This window comes from Telmatherina bonti (assembly GCF_933228915.1).
Source record: "Telmatherina bonti genome assembly, chromosome: 17".
NCBI lineage: Eukaryota > Metazoa > Chordata > Actinopteri > Atheriniformes > Telmatherinidae > Telmatherina > Telmatherina bonti.
The window spans coordinates 38,789,647-38,811,305 of NC_136615.1; the positions used below are offsets into that span (position 1 = coordinate 38,789,647).

The window sequence follows — 21,659 nt, forward strand, 5'->3', positions numbered from 1 at the left end:
CCAGCCTCAGAACTACAAACAAGAAGGGGAGATGTTAAAACTCTAAAATGAAATAAGATCAATAACCTAAAAATTTATCACTACTAACTAAAACAAAATGGCGGCCATTGTTGTACCTAAAAAGCAGAACACATAAAACATGCTTACACAAATGTGGCAGACCCAAAATTACAATAATAAAATACAAATACCTCAGGATCTTACAGTACCCTAACAATTAAAATACTAAAATTTATAAAAACAATCAAACTCCCAAAGTCTCTTACCAGAGGTACAGAGGATCAAAAAGTCAGGAGAGAACACACAGGGTTTTTAAAGACTGGAGTCCTGCAGTCGCACCTGCTGCCAATTAGTCCTTCCTTTAATTTCTTCCCTTATTGGTCTGCAGCTTCTGCAGGATCCCAGTGGCCCACTGCTACACGTGTATAGTGAAAAAATGGGGTGAAAACTTGGTGTAAACTCCAAGATGGTGTAGGCTGGATATTTTCTCACACCCAAGAGTCATGACCTCAGGCAGAGATAGACTGCTGTATACGAGCCAAATGAGTATGTATTAAAATAAACTTGTTTTATTGGCTAGTGGTGGAAAAATGGCTAATGCTGATTTTTATAAACTGGCACAATATCGGCCAATATGATCAACCATGGTCAATCCTTACCAGAGAGCTCCCAGATTGGCTGTGTTGGACGAGCTTTTAATTATCTGAACTTCCATATTGTTAAACTTTCATGTAGCTATATTTTATACAGAAAAACAGATTATTTTAATCCTTACATGGATTTTCTTTCAGGTTCATTTGAAGAACCAACATGGCTGACAATGTGAACGCACTTCCATTCTTCTATGGCAACATCACCAGGGAGGAGGCGGAGGACTACCTGCGGCAGGCGGGAATGAACAGTGGCATGTACCTGTTACGGCAAAGCCGGAATTATCTGGGAGGCTTTGCTCTGTCCGTGTCGCACTCTGGGCGCTGTTACCACTATACCATTGAGAGACAGCCCAATGAAATGTACGCGATAGCAGGCGGGAAGAGCCACATGGCCCCCACGGATGTGATCGACTACCACTCCCAGGAAATGGATGGTCTCATCTGTTTGCTGAAGAAGCCCTGCAACAGACCCAAGAATATGCAGCCAAAAGTGGGGCCATTTGAGGACCTGAAGGAGAAACTGATCAGAGAGTACGTGAAACAGACATGGAAGCTGCAGGTGAGTCTGAAACTATGAACCTCCTAGCAGCTGCAAAGTTTTTATTTATTTCTTCTGTCTGAGGAGGCTACAGCCTCACAATTTATTTATACAGCTACCTCCTGCACACAACTTCTCCAAACTAAAAGATGCTATCTGAGCTAATGGGAGCTAATAGAGCTAGGTGGGTTAAAGCTAAAGCAAGATGTTAAACAGCTAAAAACCACTGCTGTGCTACATTCTGCCTTCTTGCAGTCGAATATCAGGTTCATGTCAATCAAATGGTGGCTCAGGCATCTGGTCAGGATACCTCCTGGAACTCCCTGGTGAGGTGTTCCAGGCACGTCCCTCTGGGAGGAGACCCCGGGGAAGACCCAGGACACGCTGGAGGGATTATATCTCCCGGCTGGCCTGGGAACGCCTCGGGATCCCCCCCCACAGAGTTGGCAAATGTGGCTGGGGAGAGGGAAGTCTGGGCTTCCCTGCTTAGGCTGCTGCCCCCACGACCCGACCCCGGAAAAGCAGCAGAAGATGGATGGATGCATGGATGATCAATTAAAAGGACACACCCGTAATTTGAATGAAATAACTTCTAATGGACCAGATATAAAACAGAAACCACTGCCCTTAAAGTTTTCATGTAGATAATACTGACTTGTTTAACCTATTTTTTTAAACCAAGCTATAAACATGTTTCTTTCTGCTGTGAAGTTGGTCTTTTTAACATGGGACTTGGGGATTGACTTCCTTTTGCAGCACCTAGTGGATGAGGGGGGGGGGGGGGGGGGGGCTGCAGTTTTTGGAAATTCCGCATCAGCTTCACTTTGTACTGTTTTGAGGTTGCTGCTTGGTACATCAAACAGTGCTTTATATTAACCTTCAACTCACTGCCGGTACACTCATGCACCCAATTTTTCAAGCGCTCAACAGCTGCCGGCGCATGAATGCAGCGAAAAACAGTAATACAATTCACGGTTCGTGAACTTGCAGGGCCACATTTAGAAGACAATGATATGCCTGAAGGTGAACTGTTTGAGCTATTCTTCAATGAAGATATCATCGCTCCGTTCGCCCGCGAGACTAATTGGTATGTGGACCAAGTAAAAGATGCAAAGGTGAACAAAGCAGGACGATTGAGTCGTGTTGCTCACTTTAAATTTCAAGGTAGAATGCATCCCTGATCTTAAAAGTTCTAAATGAAATTAAATGAAAATTAAATGAAAAATACTTCAAAAATAATTCAAAATTGTAGTAGATAATAATTAATTTGAGGAGGTCTTGTTCCGGAGGCTGATGGCTGCTGGCAGGAATGATCTTCTGTATCTTTCAGTCTTACATCGAACCTGAAGAAGCCTCTCACTGAACACACTTTGTTGTTTCATCACTGTGTTGTGGAGAGGGTGTGAAGAATCCTCCATCATCTTCATCAGCTTGTGCAGCATTCTTCTTTGGACAATCAGCTCCAGCGGCTCCAGAGTTACTCCAAGCACAAAAGCAGCTTTCTGGATCAGTTTGTTGATTCTCTTCAAGTCTCTGGTTCTGATGCTACTACCCCAGCAGATGCTGCAAAGCTGACTGCACTCTCCACAACAGACTTATAGACTCATCTCTTTCTCTGGTGGAGCAGCTGACAAACTGCTGGAATGTTGGTAGAGTTGCAGAGAGGGAGACGTTGTTGAAGTCTCCGGAGATCACCATGAATGAGTTTGGATGCTGTGTTTGTAGCCGAGCAACGACGGAGCTGATGACGTCACATGCTGTGTCTGGTGCGGTACCAGGTATTATATAAACCGCTACCAGAATAACACAGGTAAACTCTCTGGGTAAATAATATGGACGGAAGCTCACAGCTAACAGTTCCATGTCCCTTGTGCATATCTTCTCCTTGACAGTAACATGTCCAGGATGACTCCAACGCTGGTTAACCAGCACTGCAATTCCACCACCCTTTAGCTTTCCGCTGTGTTGTCTACTGCGGTCTGCACGGACCGTTTTAAAGCCCGGTACAGACACATTACAGTCAGGGATGTGTTCATGCAGCCATGTCTCGGTGAAGCACATAATACTGCACTCTCTGTATTCTTTCTGAGACCTTGTTAGCATCTCCAGCTCGTCCATTTTGTTAGCTAGCGATCTCACATTACCCATGAGGACGGTCGGGAGAAATGGTTTAAATCTCCATCACTTTTTCCACTCTCTGACTCCCGCTCTGCATCCTCTTCTCTTTCTTTTCAACTCCATCGGGATTTGATGTGTTGTTTCACTGATAATCCTGATTTGGGAGAGGTTAATCAGTTGATCCTGATTGTAAACAAGTCTTTCGTTGCCATGGAGACTCATCATAACAAGTCTTGAAAGAGTCAAAAATATGCAGAAAAATCTTCCTTGCAGCACACCCTCCGAACCGGCATGAAATCCTCAGAAAAAAAAGACTAATTTGAATAAAGAAAGGATAAACTATATAAAGATAAACTATATAATTCTTTTGATGGTGTGCGTTTTTTTTTTCAAGAAATATATGCAAAAGACAATGAAAAAGACACTAAGAACATTTTTTTATTCTTCATTACAACAATAAACAAGAAAGATATGTGCTTTTGAAACAGGTAGGCATGATTTTTTTTCTGTTTGTGAAAAAGAATGCAGTTTTATCAGGAAAAAAAACTTAATTTTGTATGCAGTGTGATGAAGGTTAAAAACAATAAGGAACCACCAAGACCCAGAGACCACAACCTCAGAAGTCACACATACATGACACATACCCACAGCACCAGGAAGGGCATCTGGCATAAAACATGTGCAAACACATAAACATGTTTTATGTCAAGGGGTGGTGGCAAGGAAGGTGAAGTTGTGGACCCAAATGCAGAGATGAGGGAACAGGGATGCAGATTTCAGTAGGTTTATTTCAACTAAGGATCTCTGGGGACTACAACAAACAACTAGCACAACAAAATGATCCAGCAACGAAGAACTAAAACTGAGGGGTATAAATACACTGGGGAACCAAACAAGAAACAGCTGTACGGAATGAACTGAAACAAGACCAGGTGAACTCAATGAACAGGAAATCAATAAAGCTAAACAACAAGGGAACCAAACAGGAAAAACTACAAAATAAAACAGGAAACCTGAAACTAAGGCAAAGCACAAACCACATCATGACATTTTATGTGTGTGCACATATGAGCATGTGTTGCAAATACACGTATCCCCTCCAGCTCCCAGAAAAACATATTAAATGTGTACATTTACTGGACTTTGAAACAGCAAATATTTTACTTACACACATGCCAAATGACTTTATTACTCTGTACATGGATTAATGTCTTCGAAACTGGCAAAACAAAGTGGGAAAGCCACAACACAGAGCGACTCAACCTCCTCTGCTGACGTTAGTACATGTTCAGATCCTCAAGCTAACAGAATGGAAACTCTAGCTAATGCGGTTAACGCTGTGCAAACATCTATCGACTCATTTTGGGAGAACCGGTTGTCCATTGCTTTTGTTCACTCAATTCTGAGTGTATACGGCCAACAAATCACCAACTTAGAGAGTGGGCCGAACAAGTTCATGACGAGACTGAACACTATGGAAGCCTCCCATTCTTCCCTGGCTAAAGCGAATGCGGCCCTGAGGGAGAAGGAAGAGTACTTGGAAAACTACACCAGGTGGCCGAATATATGTGTTGTGGGGATACCTGAAAATTCAGAGGGCCCGCGACTGACGGAATTCATTACAAAACTAGAAAAGCACTCAGAGAGTGCAAACATCCCCAAAAGCCTTTTAAAAACTCCTGGATCCGAATGGAGATCCGCATCACCACCAAAATTTAATCAGTTCTTGCTTTTCACGTTTCCAACAACTCCTGAAAATGTAATTAAAATCTGAACAGAAATTTTAGATGGATGCTGTCTGAAACAGCAAACATCTGTTTCAGACAGAAACAGATGGATGCTGGAAACTTGTATTTCCATACAAATACAAGTTTGCACTGGTCTGAAGTTCACTGAGGGTGTAGCCTCTTTAAGGCTTGTTTTAAATGTTATGTGTAGCTTCGATGCAGTATTCTTTTCATATGCAACTCGTGTGCCTATATGTTTTTCTTACTATCAAACACCAAATGGCTACAGTGATACAGGGTCATTCATATTTTGTCCAAGGTAAAGATGACATGAAAATTATTAACTGGAATGTGCTAGGTTTGAATCAGTAATCAAGAGAAAAAAAGAGTCTTCTCACATTTACAATGTCTCGGGGCCGGTATTGCTTTTCTATAGGGAACCCATCTCCAAAATCAAAACCACTCTAAAATCTGCAAAGAATGAGCGGGTCAAATGTTTCATTCACAGCTTAATTGTAAAGGCTGAGGTGTAGCTGTACTTGTCCATAGAAAAATCCCTTTTATAGTGTCAGGTACTATACTGGATCCAAATAGCAGATATGTTATGGTTGTTGAAAAGCTATTTCAACTCTGTTTACTACAGGTCAAAATTTACAGCCCAAATTTTGACTATCATTTCTTTACATCCCTGACTTGGACATCATCATTTGATTATGTCCCTGGACTACAATTTGGTAGGTGATTATGTCCAGGAATGTTCTTCTCAATCTGTCCATAGACTATCCAAATCTGTGCAAATAATTCAGTCTTTCATAGAGACAAATAAACTAATAGACCCATAGAGATTTAAATACCCCAACAAAAGAGAATGCTCCTATTACTATGAGGTACACCAGTCATTTTCCCAGACAGATTTCTTTTTGGTTGACTCTCATCCACTTAATATTATTACAGACAGTAAATATAATCTAATCTTCATCTCCGACCATGCCCCGGTAACTATCAAGGTAACTCTTCCAAAATCACAGGACAAAAAGGGCATGGCAGCTCAATATGTGTCTGCTGAGTGATTCAAAATTTGTAAAGTTTGTCAGAGAGCAAATAGATTTCTTTTTGCAGGTAAATAGGACTGAAGGCATCTTAGCCTCAACTCTCTGGATAACGCTTAAAGCATACCTCAGAGAACAGATCATGTCCTGCTCTGCTCATATTACAAATACAAAGTTTATGAAAATTGAACAGTTGACTTCAGAAATTAAGGCTCTGGATGGACTTATATCTGATTCCCCAATCCCCGCTCTGATTAGGAGGAGAGTAGGCTTGCAAACTGAATTAACTCCAAGAATTATGTGGACATTCTGACAATGGACTCTATCTCTAAAGATTGATTGGAACAAAATCTGAATTTGGCGGAAATTATTCAATAATGCCTCCTCAAAGTGGAAAATCCCCCTGGCCCAGATGGGTTCCCAACTGATTTGTATAAAAAAATTCAAAGATAAACTTACCCCTCTTTTCCTTTCAGTTTACACAGAAGCACTGGAGGAAGTACTCTTCCACCTACGATTCGTCAGGCGTTTATTACACTACCATTAAAGAAGAACAATGACCCTCAGGACTTCCCATCTTACGGACCCATCAGCCTGGCAAACTGCAATGGTAAAGTGCTCTCAAAGGCCATTGCACTTTGGTTGGAAACAGTCCTTCCTCACATCGTCTCAGAGGACCAGACTAGGTTCATTTAGGGCAGATACTCCTATTTCAACTTGAGGTGGCTGTTCAGTATAATTTACACTGAACCACACTAGGGACACGCTACTAGTCCTTTCTTTTTCCCATCATTGCAGTAGCACCATGGTCCAAATGCAGACACATCTTGACCAGTCCAAGTTGTTTTTCACAATGAAATCCTTAAGAGAGTGAAAAATAGCTTCTCCTGTGGTGTTGATCGGAAGGAAATGACAAAAGATGTACTTTTATATAATGTATATTATTATTATTATTATTATTATTATTATTATTATTATTATTATTATTATAATACATTATGTATAAGTACATGTACTTAACCTGCATGGATGTACCTCACGAAACACAGCAAATTAATTTCATTTCCCACGTCCTCCAGTTGTAATGAAAGAAAAACGGACTTTGTTGTGAATGTAACAGAGCCTTCCACACTTTCAGCCATAGATTTTTTGCATCACTTAATGGTGTCAATGGAGAGAAGAATTCTGTTCATTTTGTCACGAGCTTCATCATCAAACAATATGTTAGCCATCACCTTTGCAGCTGATTTAACTAAATTCTTACCTATTGAATGAGGTTTTCTTGCGTTGGCGATCAAGCAGGACACCTTGTAAGAAGCTTCGGTTGTAGTTTTAGGATTGTTCCCAGGTGCAAAAAATTGTGAAGCTTCCTTCATCGTGTGCCTCTTCAGGTCGTTACATTTTCTTTCAAAAAAATCCCAACAGGTTTTCCAACGTATTCCTTGTGTTTAGTTTCCAAATGTCTCTTCAACTTTGCAGGTTTCATAGCCTCATTAGTTAGTTAGTGGTTTTAGATCATTTTCATCACCTGTCCAATAGAAACCGAACTGCACATAGTCATAGTGGTATTTTCGTTTCACTTTGTTGTTGGGCAAATTGTTTTCCTCACCTGGAACCCAAACAACAATCATATCTGGATTCGGCTTCCCAGCGGCCTTGGGCCGGTGCAACCCCCCCCTGAGAACGGAAGAAGAAATGTTCATAGACGCTCTGTCCCCCTCCTTAACCACCCCCGGTCCCCTCCCACATGACTCACTGCCTCCCTGGACTTTGTGTGTCTTGTTTTAGTTTGTGCTTCAGTGTATGAGGTTTTTTACTCTGTATGACTATGTCATTCTGGCGCGGCCCGGAGTTACATGACCTTTTTTCCTCAACCCCCCCTACTGACGAGGTAGCTAACATCAAATTCTTTTTGGCAATGTTAGCTGATGTTGAATGATGCCGTTGCTCCTTTCCTATTGTATCAGATGTTTCACTTAGTTTTCTTTTAAGTGACCCTGTCCTAAGTCACTGTTCCATAGTTATTGAGATGTGATAGTTTTGGTGTCATAAACTCGCAAAAATTAGTGTGGCAATGCTTTCAAGCTGCTAATTCAAATAAATAGGTTGTTCAACTCACGGACCACCTGGGGTTTTCTCAAACAATTGTAAATATCTTTTATCATCTTTGATTAAACTGGACAAACTTCTAATTCTTGGGGGGCTACATGTTGATAATGTTTGTGTGTAGGATGTCCATAGGATGTCACTGTGTGTTTTTTTATTTTTTTATTTTAATGTTCCCCTGGAGCCCAGGCTTGCTCCTACGAGAGTAGAGAGGAGGATCATTACAGAAAGCACAGATTCTGTGCCTTGTTCGATCCCTGTGTTGCTGATGTTGAGGACTCTGTGGACTGTTTTTTTATTCTCATTGCGGTTCCATTGTAGACCAAGTAGCTCCGATAAGATCTAATAATGTCACCAGGAGACTAGTATGTCCCTGGATTGACAAAATTATTTGAAATATTAAAAAGTTATGTAAAAAAACTAAGCGTCTTTTGAAATCTACTAAGCTAGAGGTTCATAGAATACATTTTAGGGATTTGATCTCCTCATTAAATGAAACAATTAAGTCGGCGAGATCCAAATATTTATTTTAGCTTATAGCATCTAGCAAGAGAAACCCTAAACCCTAAAGAAACCCTAAAACACATGGTGGTATAACTTATACGGTCTCACTCTATGCGGACGATTTGTTACTATATGTCACCAACCCTACCACAACTACCCCCGAAATTCTTAGGGTCTTGCAGGAATTCAGGAGTATATCTGGTTACAAACTAAATTTGGTTAAAAGCAAATACTTCCCAATTAGTAGGAATGCTTATGAATATCCCAATCTGCCATTTAAAATTTCTACAGAATAGGAAAACATAAGTCACCCAATTCTGTTACAGTCTATTTAAAAGTAAATTCATCCCTCTGCTGGAAAAGTGCAAAAAGATTACCAAAAGATGTTCTACTTTACTTCGATCCCTTATAGGGATGAACATTGTACCAAAGTTTCTGTACATGTTTCAGGCATTGCCTGTCTTTATACCACAATTCTTGAAGGCATTCAACCAAACTATTTTTTCTTTTTTATGGCTTAATAAATCAGTTCATCTGAGAAAGGAATTTATGGAAAAGCCAATAGGTTTAGGTGGGCTTTCACTTCCTAACCTGCGTGTATATTTTTGGGCTGCAAATTTTGATGCTATCTCTTTGTGGCTGACAGACCATAACGATAAGACACCTGCATGGCTCCAGATCGAAAGGTTTACAAGCAGCCCACACTCTCTCCCAGCCTTACTCTGTGTATCTTTACCAGCACTACTTAATAATGGAAAACATAATTGCAAGTCAGTCACTACGCATCATAAATCAGTTCAAAAGACATCTGGGTATTCAAGGTATTTCTGTTCAATCACCCATAATGCGCAATCATCTTTTTCCACCATCCCTAATGGACAATGGTTTCCAAATTTGTTATGACAAGGGTGTTTGTAGTGTTGAAAACTTGTTTATAAATTATACTTTCACTAGTTTTCACTAGTTATCCAGAAAATTCGGTCTGACCGAATTTTTGTTGCTTAATTTGCAAATTACAGATTGTGCTTGCAAGCAGTTTAATAGCTTTGCAATACTCCCTCTTCTTTCCTGTCTGAAATCTTTATTAAGAGTTAACTTGCTGAAAAAGAGAAAGATTTCATTTGTTTATTCTCATATGATGAACAGCTGTAACCTTTCTATAGCACACATTTGTAAACAGTGGGAAAATGACTTGGGCGTCCAACTATCCGAAGACAAATGGAATACAGCTCTTACAAGAGTCCACTCTTCCTCCAAATGCTCTGGGCATGCTTTGATACAGTTCAAAATAGTACACAGGTTACATTTCTCAAAAGTCAAACTGGCAATAATATTTACAACATGAACCTAACACACAACAGTTTCTGGCTACATCCTACCACCTATTCAGGTCCTGTCCGAAAACTGATCCTTTCTGGTCTTCCTTTTTTGAAGCCATCTCTGTTGCCTATGCACATAATGTCTCACCTTCTCCCGTGGTTGCTGATTTTGGCTGTCTATGTAGTCACATGTTGTATATATTGTAAATTTCTAAATTTCCATATTCTATATTGCCAATTTTACTTTAGATAGTTTTATTTATCTTTTGTCTTTGTAAAAGTGTACATGTTCCAGATTGCTTTATGGATAGTACCTATTCTATTTTTTCATTATTATTATTTACTTTTTTTTTTCTTACCTACTATTGCTGTTCTATTTCTTCCTCTATTGCTGTTCTGAGCTACTGTGACAACAGAATTTCCCTTGTGGATGAATAAAGTCTGTCTAAGTCTAAGTCTAAGTCAAAGTTTCTGATTGTGTGGGCTCTTTTGCCTCTGCCTATCTACAGAGGGTCAATGCCTTTTCTTCCTTGTTGGCCCGGCACCTAACTTTACTACCACTACCCTCCATCACAATACCACTGGATCCAGAACGTTATGCATAATGTTAAGTTGGAGAAGAATAGCTGTACTTTTAACAGCACCAGTAATGAATTCCATAAAACTTGGGATCCTCTACTAATCTACGTGAAAAATTTGACTGGTTTGAAAATGGAACTCTTAGTGTTAGTTAGTGCCAATGGTTAGTCTTACACTGAAGGATGTTGGGTGCACTGGTTGATGCTTGTTTTGTCTCAATTAGGTTTTGTTTTTTTTTTTTTTCCCTTCTTTTTTTCTGTGCATCTACTGCATAAGATAAGTCTGTCATGTAAGGTCTGGTGTGTCTTCATTTTGTTTCTGATGGGACTGGGTTTCTTTTTATTCCTCTTCTTTAGTTGTATGCTCAGTTTAATTATATATAATGTTAGTTAAAGGTTTATATGAAAAAGGTTTATAATCCAATCCTGATTCTGAGACCAGAAGGAGACTGTAGTTCTGGTTTCCAGATGGCTTCCAGTCAGACCTGGTCCTGATTGTTTTCTCTTCCTCAGATCTTTTGACTTATGTCCTGTTATGCTTTGATCTGATGTTCGATCAGGGGCCGGCCCTGGAGCAGGCCATCATCAGTCAGAGGCCTCAACTGGAGAAACTTATCGCCACCACTGCTCATGAACGGATGCCATGGTTCCACGGATCCATATCGAGAGAAGACTCCGAGCCGAGACTTCAGAACAGTCCTCGGACAAATGGAAAATTCCTGTAAGTTTCTGACCGTTTCGTTGGTTAGACAAGATCAAAGAGAATCTGTTCAACAAGAAGGTTTTTCAGGAAACATCAAACTCCTTTACAGTTGATGTACATGTTCAGTCTTTGGTTTCATTGGTGTTTAAGAATATGAATAAATAAAACAATTCTGATTTGATTTCTGAAATCTAGGCTTCTGCTCCCTGCGACCCTTAATCGGACTAAGGGAATCGGATAAGGAAGCAATGACGATGATGAATGAAATCTGCCAGCGTGTAACCATGTTAACGAGGATCAGTTAAAGTTTGATGAGTTGTGAAACATGAAACCTGTGAATCTGTCTGGTTCCTGCAGTCAGGACCAGGTCTGGACTCTGGACCACACTGAGACCTGGTCCTCCTCCAGCCGGTCTGGTTCCTGCAGTCAGGACCAGGTCTGGACTCTGGACCACACTGAGACCTGGTCCTCCTCCAGCCGGTCTGGTTCCTGCAGTCAGGACCAGGTCTGGACTCTGGACCACACTGAGACCTGGTCCTCCTCCAGCCGGTCTGGTTCCTGCAGTCATGATGAGGTCTGGACTCTGGACCACACTGAGACCTGGTCCTCCTCCAGCCGGTCTGGTTCCTGCAGTCAGGACCAGGTCTGGACTCTGGACCACACTGAGACCTGGTCCTCCTCCAGCCGGTCTGGTTCCTGCAGTCAGGACCAGGTCTGGACTCTGGACCACACTGAGACCTGGTCCTCCTCCAGCCGGTCTGGTTCCTGCAGTCAGGACCAGGTCTGGACTCTGGACCACACTGAGACCTGGTCCTCCTCCAGCCGGTCTGGTTCCTGCAGTCAGGACCAGGTCTGGACTCTGGACCACACTGAGACCTGGTCCTCCTCCAGCCGGTCTGGTTCCTGCAGTCAGGACCAGGTCTGGACTCTGGACCACACTGAGACCTGGTCCTCCTCCAGCCGGTCTGGTTCCTGCAGTCAGGACCAGGTCTGGACTCTGGACCACACTGAGACCTGGTCCTCCTCCAGCCGGTCTGGTTCCTGCAGTCAGGACCAGGTCTGGACTCTGGACCACACTGAGACCTGGTCCTCCTCCAGCCGGTCTGGTTCCTGCAGTCAGGACCAGGTCTGGACTCTGGACCACACTGAGACCTGGTCCTCCTCCAGCCGGTCTGGTTCCTGCAGTCAGGACCAGGTCTGGACTCTGGACCACACTGAGACCTGGTCCTCCTCCAGCCGGTCTGGTTCCTGCAGTCAGGACCAGGTCTGGACTCTGGACCACACTGAGACCTGGTCCTCCTCCAGCCGGTCTGGTTCCTGCAGTCAGGACCAGGTCTGGACTCTGGACCACACTGAGACCTGGTCCTCCTCCAGCCGGTCTGGTTCCTGCAGTCAGGACCAGGTCTGGACTCTGGACCACACTGAGACCTGGTCCTCCTCCAGCCGGTCTGGTTCCTGCAGTCAGGATGAGAACTGGACTCTGGACCACACGAATGGTGGAAAGTCTAAGATGTAGATCTGGAGGTTTTTCCCTAACCCACTTCCCTGTTTGTACTGTTTTACATCACAAAGACTGATTCGTCCATAGTCCAGCGGAACCGGACCGGGTCCTCATGTCACGGTGTTATTAAACAGGGTCCAGAGTCCAGCGGAACCAGACCGGGTCCTCATGTCACGGTGTTATTAAACAGGGTCCAGAGTCCAGCGGAACCGGACTGGGTCCTCATGTCATGGTGTTATTAAACAGGGTCCAGAGTCCAGCGGAACCGGACTGGGTCCTCATGTCATGGTGTTATTAAACAGGGTCCAGAGTCCAGCGGAACCAGACCGGGTCCTCATGTCACGGTGTTATTAAACAGGGTCCAGAGTCCAGCGGAACCAGACCGGGTCCTCATGTCACGGTGTTATTAAACAGGGTCCAGAGTCCAGCGGAACCAGACCGGGTCCTCATGTCACGGTGTTATTAAACAGGGTCCAGAGTCCAGCGGAACCGGACTGGGTCCTCATGTCATGGTGTTATTAAACAGGGTCCAGAGTCCAGCAGAACCGGACTGGGTCCTCATGTCATGGTGTTATTAAACAGGGTCCAGAGTCCAGCAGAACCGGACTGGGTCCTCATGTCATGGTGTTATTAAACAGGGTCCAGAGTCCAGCAGAACCGGACTGGGTCCTCATGTCATGGTGTTATTAAACAGGGTCCAGAGTCCAGCGGAACCAGACCGGGTCCTCATGTCATGGTGTTATTAAACAGGGTCCAGAGTCCAACGGAACCGGACTGGGTCCTCATGTCACGGTGTTGCTGGACCTGCTACAGGGTATAGCTGATTCCAGCTCTGACTGGATGCAGCTATTTTCATATTCCAGGAAGTGAAACAGAAGCAGCTCAGACGTTACCCGCTTACAGGAACTAAACACATAACCAGCCAGAAATAAACTCCTGTTGTCCACTAAAATGATTCTGAAGGCAGCAAATGAGCTGACTGGGTTGTTTCAGTTGGGTTTAAGTTTAGTTTCATCAAGCTGAGTCTGAACTTGGTGAAAAAGCTGCAGAATGCTTCACATCTGAGGCCAGTTTCAGTGGAAACTAATTACATCTCACCTTGCTGTCTTTCTTCCCCTTGTTTGGCTACTTCAGGAAGTCCCTCGCAAACTGTCAGAGCGGAAACCACAATGTGTGTGTGTGTGTGTGTGTTTCTGTGTATGTGTGGCCTTGTTTCTTCAGCCCAGATCACGGCCTCTCAACTGCAGCTTTGGCTTCTAAAAATACTCTACGTGCACGCTTGTCTTGTCGAGACCACACCTCACACTTTTACACGTTTGATGTGTTGAAATGACATTTTTCAGTCCAAACATGGGAACTGACTGGAAACTGCAGCATGAGTGTGCCTGCAGCAGCAGCCACGTTTCACCGACTTTGTTCACCAACTGTGTCAGCGTCCATGCTTCAGCAGTCATTTGTAAGCAGCGAAAGAGGCAAACTGTCCTCCATAATTCATTCAGTCGGGTTCCGTATGAACCTGAACTTATTCTGTATATAAAACCTAGAAACATGAATATAAAACTTATAAACATGTATATAATCCTTGTAAACATGTATTTAAAACTTATAAACATGTATAAAAAACTTATCAACATGAATATAAAACTTATCAACATGTATATAAAACTTATAAACATGTATATAAAATGTATAACCATGCATATAAAACTTATAAACATGTATATAAAACTTATAAACATGTATATAAAATTTATAAACATGTATATAAAACTTATAAACGTGTATATGAAACTTATAAACGTGTATAAAAACGTATGAACATGTATATAAAACTTTTAAACATGTATAAAACTTACAAACCTGTTTATAAAACTTATGAACATGTATATAAAACATATAAACATGCATATAAAACTTATAAACAAGTAAATAAAACCTATAAACATGAATATAAAACATATAAACATGTATATAAAACTCATAAACATGTATATAAAACTTATCAAAATGTATATAAAACATATAAACATGCATATAAAACTTACAAACATGTAAATAAAACCTCTAAACATGAATATAAAACTTATAAACATGTATATAAAACTTTTCAACATGTATATAAAACCTTTAAAAATGTATATAAAATTTGTAAACATGTATATAAAACTTATCAACGTGTATATAAAACTTATCAACATGTATATAAAACTTCTGAACATGTATATAAAAGCTTATAAACGTGTATAAAACTTATAAACATGTATATAAAACTTACGAACATGTGTATAAAACTTATAAACATGTATATAAAATTTATTAACATGTATGTAAGACCTATAAACATGATTATAAATTTATAAACATGTATATAAAACTTATGAACGTGTGTAAAACTCATAAACAAGTATTTAAAACTTATGAACGTGTAAATAAAACTTATAAACGTGTATAAAACCTATCAACATGTATATAAAACTTACAAACTTGTATATAAAACCTATAAACATGTATGTAAAACCTATAAACGTGTATAAAACTTATAAACATGTATATAAAACATATAAACATACAAATAAAACTTATACACATGTAAATAAAACCTATAAACGTGTATAAAACTTATAAACCTGTATATAAAACTTACGAACATGTATATAAAACTTATAAACATGTATATAAAAACCTATAAACATGTATATAAACCTATATACATGCATTTAAAACTGATAAACATGTATATAAAACATATAAACATGTATTTAAAACTTATAAACATGTATATAAAACTTATAAATGTGTATGAAACTTATAAACATGTATAAAAATGTTTTAAACATGTATATAAAACATATAAACATGTATATAAAACTCATAAACATGTATATAAAACTTATCAAAATGTATATAAAACATATAAACATGCATATAAAACTTACAAACATGTAAATAAAACCTCTAAACATGTATATAAAACTTATAAACATGTATATAAAACTTTTCAACATGTATATAAAACCTTTAAAAATGTATATAAAATTTGTAAACATGTCTGTAAAACTTATCAACGTGTATATAAAACTTATCAACATGTATATAAAACTTCTGAATGTGTATATAAAAGCTTATAAACATGTATAAAACTTATAAACATGTATATAAAACTTATGAACATGTGTATAAAACTTATAAACATGTATATAAAACTTATAAACATTAATATAGAACTTATAAACATGTATATAAAACATACAAACATGTATGTAAGACCTATAAACATGATTATAATTTCATAAACATGTATATAAACCTTATAAACGTGTAAAACTTATAAACATGTATATAAAACTTATACACATGTAAATAAAACCTATAAACGTGTATAAAACTGATCAACATGTATATAAACCTATAAACATGTATATAAAATTTATAAACATGTATATAAAACTAATAAACGTATGTAAAAAGTATAAACATGCATGTAAAACCTATAAACAAGATTATAAAACCTATAAACATGTATGTAAAACCTATAAACGTGTATAAAACTTATAAACATGTATATAAACCTATAAACATGCTTTTAAAACATATAGACATGTATATAAAACTTATAAACATGTATAAAAAACTTATCAACATGAATATAAAACTTATCAACATGTATATAAAACTTATAAACATGTATATAAAATGTATAACCATGCATATAAAACCTATAAACATGTATGTAAAACCTATAAACGTGTATAAAACTTATAAACATGTATATAAAACATATAAACATACAAATAAAACTTATACACATGTAAATAAAACCTATAAACGTGTATAAAACTTATAAACCTGTATATAAAACTTACGAACATGTATATAAAACTTATAAACATGTATATAAAAACCTATAAACATGTATATAAACCTATATACATGCATTTAAAACTGATAAACATGTATATAAAACATATAAACATGTATTTAAAACTTATAAACATGTATATAAAACTTATAAATGTGTATGAAACTTATAAACATGTATAAAAATGTTTTAAACATGTATATAAAACATATAAACATGTATATAAAACTCATAAACATGTATATAAAACTTATCAAAATGTATATAAAACATATAAACATGCATATAAAACTTACAAACATGTAAATAAAACCTCTAAACATGTATATAAAACTTATAAACATGTATATAAAACTTTTCAACATGTATATAAAACCTTTAAAAATGTATATAAAATTTGTAAACATGTCTGTAAAACTTATCAACGTGTATATAAAACTTATCAACATGTATATAAAACTTCTGAATGTGTATATAAAAGCTTATAAACATGTATAAAACTTATAAACATGTATATAAAACTTATGAACATGTGTATAAAACTTATAAACATGTATATAAAACTTATAAACATTAATATAGAACTTATAAACATGTATATAAAACATACAAACATGTATGTAAGACCTATAAACATGATTATAATTTTATAAACATGTATATAAACCTTATAAACGTGTAAAACTTATAAACATGTATATAAAACTTATACACATGTAAATAAAACCTATAAACGTGTATAAAACTGATCAACATGTATATAAACCTATAAACATGTATATAAAATTTATAAACATGTATATAAAACTTATAAACGTATGTAAAAAGTATAAACATGCATGTAAAACCTATAAACAAGATTATAAAACCTATAAACATGTATGTAAAACCTATAAACGTGTATAAAACTTATAAACATGTATATAAACCTATAAACATGCTTTTAAAACATATAGACATGTATATAAAACTTATAAACATGTATAAAAAACTTATCAACATGAATATAAAACTTATCAACATGTATATAAAACTTATAAACATGTATATAAAATGTATAACCATGCATATAAAACCTATAAACATGTATGTAAAACCTATAAACGTGTATAAAACTTATAAACATGTATATAAAACATATAAACATACAAATAAAACTTATACACATGTAAATAAAACCTATAAACGTGTATAAAACTTATAAACCTGTATATAAAACTTACGAACATGTATATAAAACTTATAAACATGTATATAAAAACCTATAAACATGTATATAAACCTATATACATGCATTTAAAACTGATAAACATGTATATAAAACATATAAACATGTATTTAAAACTTATAAACATGTATATAAAACTTATAAATGTGTATGAAACTTATAAACATGTATAAAAATGTTTTAAACATGTATATAAAACATATAAACATGTATATAAAACTCATAAACATGTATATAAAACTTATCAAAATGTATATAAAACATATAAACATGCATATAAAACTTACAAACATGTAAATAAAACCTCTAAACATGTATATAAAACTTATAAACATGTATATAAAACTTTTCAACATGTATATAAAACCTTTAAAAATGTATATAAAATTTGTAAACATGTCTGTAAAACTTATCAACGTGTATATAAAACTTATCAACATGTATATAAAACTTCTGAATGTGTATATAAAAGCTTATAAACATGTATAAAACTTATAAACATGTATATAAAACTTATGAACATGTGTATAAAACTTATAAACATGTATATAAAACTTACATGTATGTAAGACCTATAAACATGATTATAATTTCATAAACATGTATATAAACCTTATAAACGTGTGTAAAACTTATAAACATGTATATAAAACTTATACACATGTAAATAAAACCTATAAACGTGTATAAAACTTATCAACATGTATATAAACCTATAAACATGTATATAAAATTTATAAACATGTATATAAAACTTATAAACGTGAATATGAAACTTATAAATGTGTATATAAAACTTGTAAACATGTAAATAAAACGTATAAACATGTATATAAAACATATAAACATGTATATAAAACTTATAAACGTGAATATGAAACTTATAAATGTGTATATAAAACTTGTAAACATGTAAATAAAACGTGTAAACATGTATATAAAAGCTTAGAAACGTGTATAAAATTTATAAACCTGTATTTAAAACTTATGAAAATGTGTATAAAACTTATAAACATGTATATAAAACTTATAAACATGTATATAAAACTTATAAACATGTATATAAAACTTGAGTCACTTTTTCTTACTTTTTCCAGCTCTATGAAGCTGAAACTTAAGTCTAAGATGAAAATGCAAAAATGGCCCCTTGTTTGGGGCTTCTACCAGGACTTGGACATGGACCTGGTGTTGAATCTGGTCATGGACCTGGACCTGGACTTGGACTTTAACCAGGACCTGGGGCTGAAACTGGACCTGGAACTGGTCCTGGACTTGGACTTGGACCTTGACCTAAACCAGGAGCTGGACCTTGACCTGGATTTGGACTTATATTTGGACTTGGAATTAGACCAGGATCAGGACCAGGACCAGGACCAGGATCAGGACCAGGACCTGGTTCAGCACTGTGAAACCGAAGCTTAAGTTTAGATGAAAATGCAAAAAGTGCCCTAGTATGGACCTTGGACCAGGACTTGGACTGGACCTGGACCTGGACCTGGACCTGGACCTGGACCTGGACCAGGACCAGGACCAGGTCTGTGAAGCTTCTGGACCTGCAGCAGATGTTTTACCAGACTTGGTTCTGCTGCTGAGGTGGATTTTTAAACGTAATCCTGTGATTTTCACGTCTTCGGTTCAACATCTGGAGAAACTTCTGCGGACTTACAATGTAGGAAAGACGGGCTTAAACACCACAGAAGAAGAGGCTGAAACTTCAGCGTGATCTTGCTTTTTTTCAGGATTCGACAGAGAGACCAGAACGGATCATACGCTCTGTGTCTGCTACATGAAGGACAAGTCATGCATTATCGCATCGACCGGGACCGGACGGGGAAATTGTCCATCCCAGATGGCAAGAAGTTTGACACTCTGTGGCAGGTTAATGTTCATTTTCACATATTATCATTCATTATCAGTCATTATCAGAAATTATCAGTCATTATCAGTCATTGTCAGTCATTATCAGTCATTATCAGCCATTGTCAGTCATTATCAGTCATTATCAGCCATTGTCGGTCATTATCAGCCATTATCAGCCATTGTCAGTCATTATCAGCCATTATCAGCCATTATCAGCCATTATCAGTCATTATCAGTCATTATCAGCCATTGTCAGTCATTATCAGTCATTATCAGTCATTATCAGCCATTGTCAGTCATTATCAGTCATTATCAGTCATTATCAGCCATTGTCAGTCATTATCAGTCATTATCAGTCATTATCAGTCATTATCAGCCATTGTCAGTCATTATCAGTCATTATCAGTCATTACCAGTCATTATCAGTCATTATCAGTCATACCAGTCATTACCAGTCATTATCAGTCATTATCAGTCATTAGCAGTCATTATCAGTCATTGTCAGTCATTATCAGTCATTATCAGTCATTATCAGTCATTATCAGCCATTATCAGCCATTGTCAGTCATTATCAGTCATTATCAGCCATTGTCAGTCATTATCAGTCATTATCAGTCATTATCAGTCATTATCAGCCATTATCAGCCATTATCAGTCATTATCAGCCATTGTCAGTCATTATCAGTCATTATCAGTCATTATCAGCCATTGTCAGTCATTATCAGTCATTATCAGCCATTGTCAGTCATTATCAGTCATTATCAGTCATTATCAGCCATTGTCAGTCATTATCAGTCATTATCAGTCATTACCAGTCATTATCAGTCATTATCAGTCATACCAGTCATTACCAGTCATTATCAGTCATTATCAGTCATTACCAGTCATTATCAGTCATTACCAGTCATTAGCAGTCATTAGCAGTCATTATCAGTCATTACCAGTCATTAGCAGTCATTACCAGTCATTACCAGTCATTGGCAGTCATTACCAGTCATTACCAGTCATTAGCAGTCATTACCAGTCATTATCAGTCATTAGCAGTCATTACCAGTCATTACCAATTTTTACCAGTCATTATTAGTCATTATCAGTCATTACCAGTCATTACCAGTCATTATCAGTCATTATCAGTCATTACCAGTCATTATCAGTCATTAGCAGTCATTACCAGTCATTAGCAGTCATTAGCAGTCATTATCAGTCATTATCAGTCATTACCAGTCATTAGCAGTCATTACCAGTCATTACCAGTCATTGGCAGTCATTACCAGTCATTACCAGTCATTAGCAGTCATTACCAGTCATTATCAGTCATTAGCAGTCATTACCAGTCATTACCAATTTTTACCAGTCATTATTAGTCATTATCAGTCATTACCAGTCATTACCAGTCATTACCAGTCAATAGCAGTCATTAGCAGTCATTACCAGTCATTAGCAGTCATTAGCAGTCATTATCAGTCATTATCAGTCATTACCAGTCATTACCAGTCATTACCAGTCATTAGCAGTCATTACCAGTCATTATCAGTCATTATCAGTCATTACCAGTCATTATCAGTCATTATCAGTCATTATCAGTCATTACCAGTCATTGTCAGTCATTATCAGTCATTACCAGTCATTATCAGTCATTACCAGTCATTATCAGTCATTATCAGTCATTATCAGTCATTACCAGTCATTACCAGTCATTAGCAGTCATTACCAGTCATTATCAGTCATTACCAGTCATTATCAGTCATTATCAGTCATTACCAGTCATTACCAGTCATTAGCAGTCATTAGCAGTCATTATCAGTCATTACCAGTCATTACCAGTCATTGTCAGTCATTATCAGTCATTATCAGTCATTACCAGTCATTACCAGTCATTATCAGTCATTACCAGTCATTATCAGTCATTATCAGTC

At 37.4% G+C, this 21,659-nt stretch overlaps 1 protein-coding gene across 1 annotated transcript in view; it reads left to right on the top strand.

The window, feature by feature from the left end:
- Positions 1 to 810: 810 nt before the first annotated feature.
- syk (spleen tyrosine kinase) overlaps positions 811 to 21,659 on the top strand; it is a gene marked incomplete at its 5' end in the record, with an annotated part of 41,886 nt that continues 21,037 nt past the window's right edge. Inside the window, 3 exons of the mRNA XM_079256419.1 lie at positions 811 to 1,212; positions 11,153 to 11,313; positions 19,623 to 19,761. Coding sequence (XP_079112545.1) covers positions 811 to 1,212; positions 11,153 to 11,313; positions 19,623 to 19,761 — 702 coding nt within the window. The remainder of the gene's footprint in view (positions 1,213 to 11,152; positions 11,314 to 19,622; positions 19,762 to 21,659) is intronic.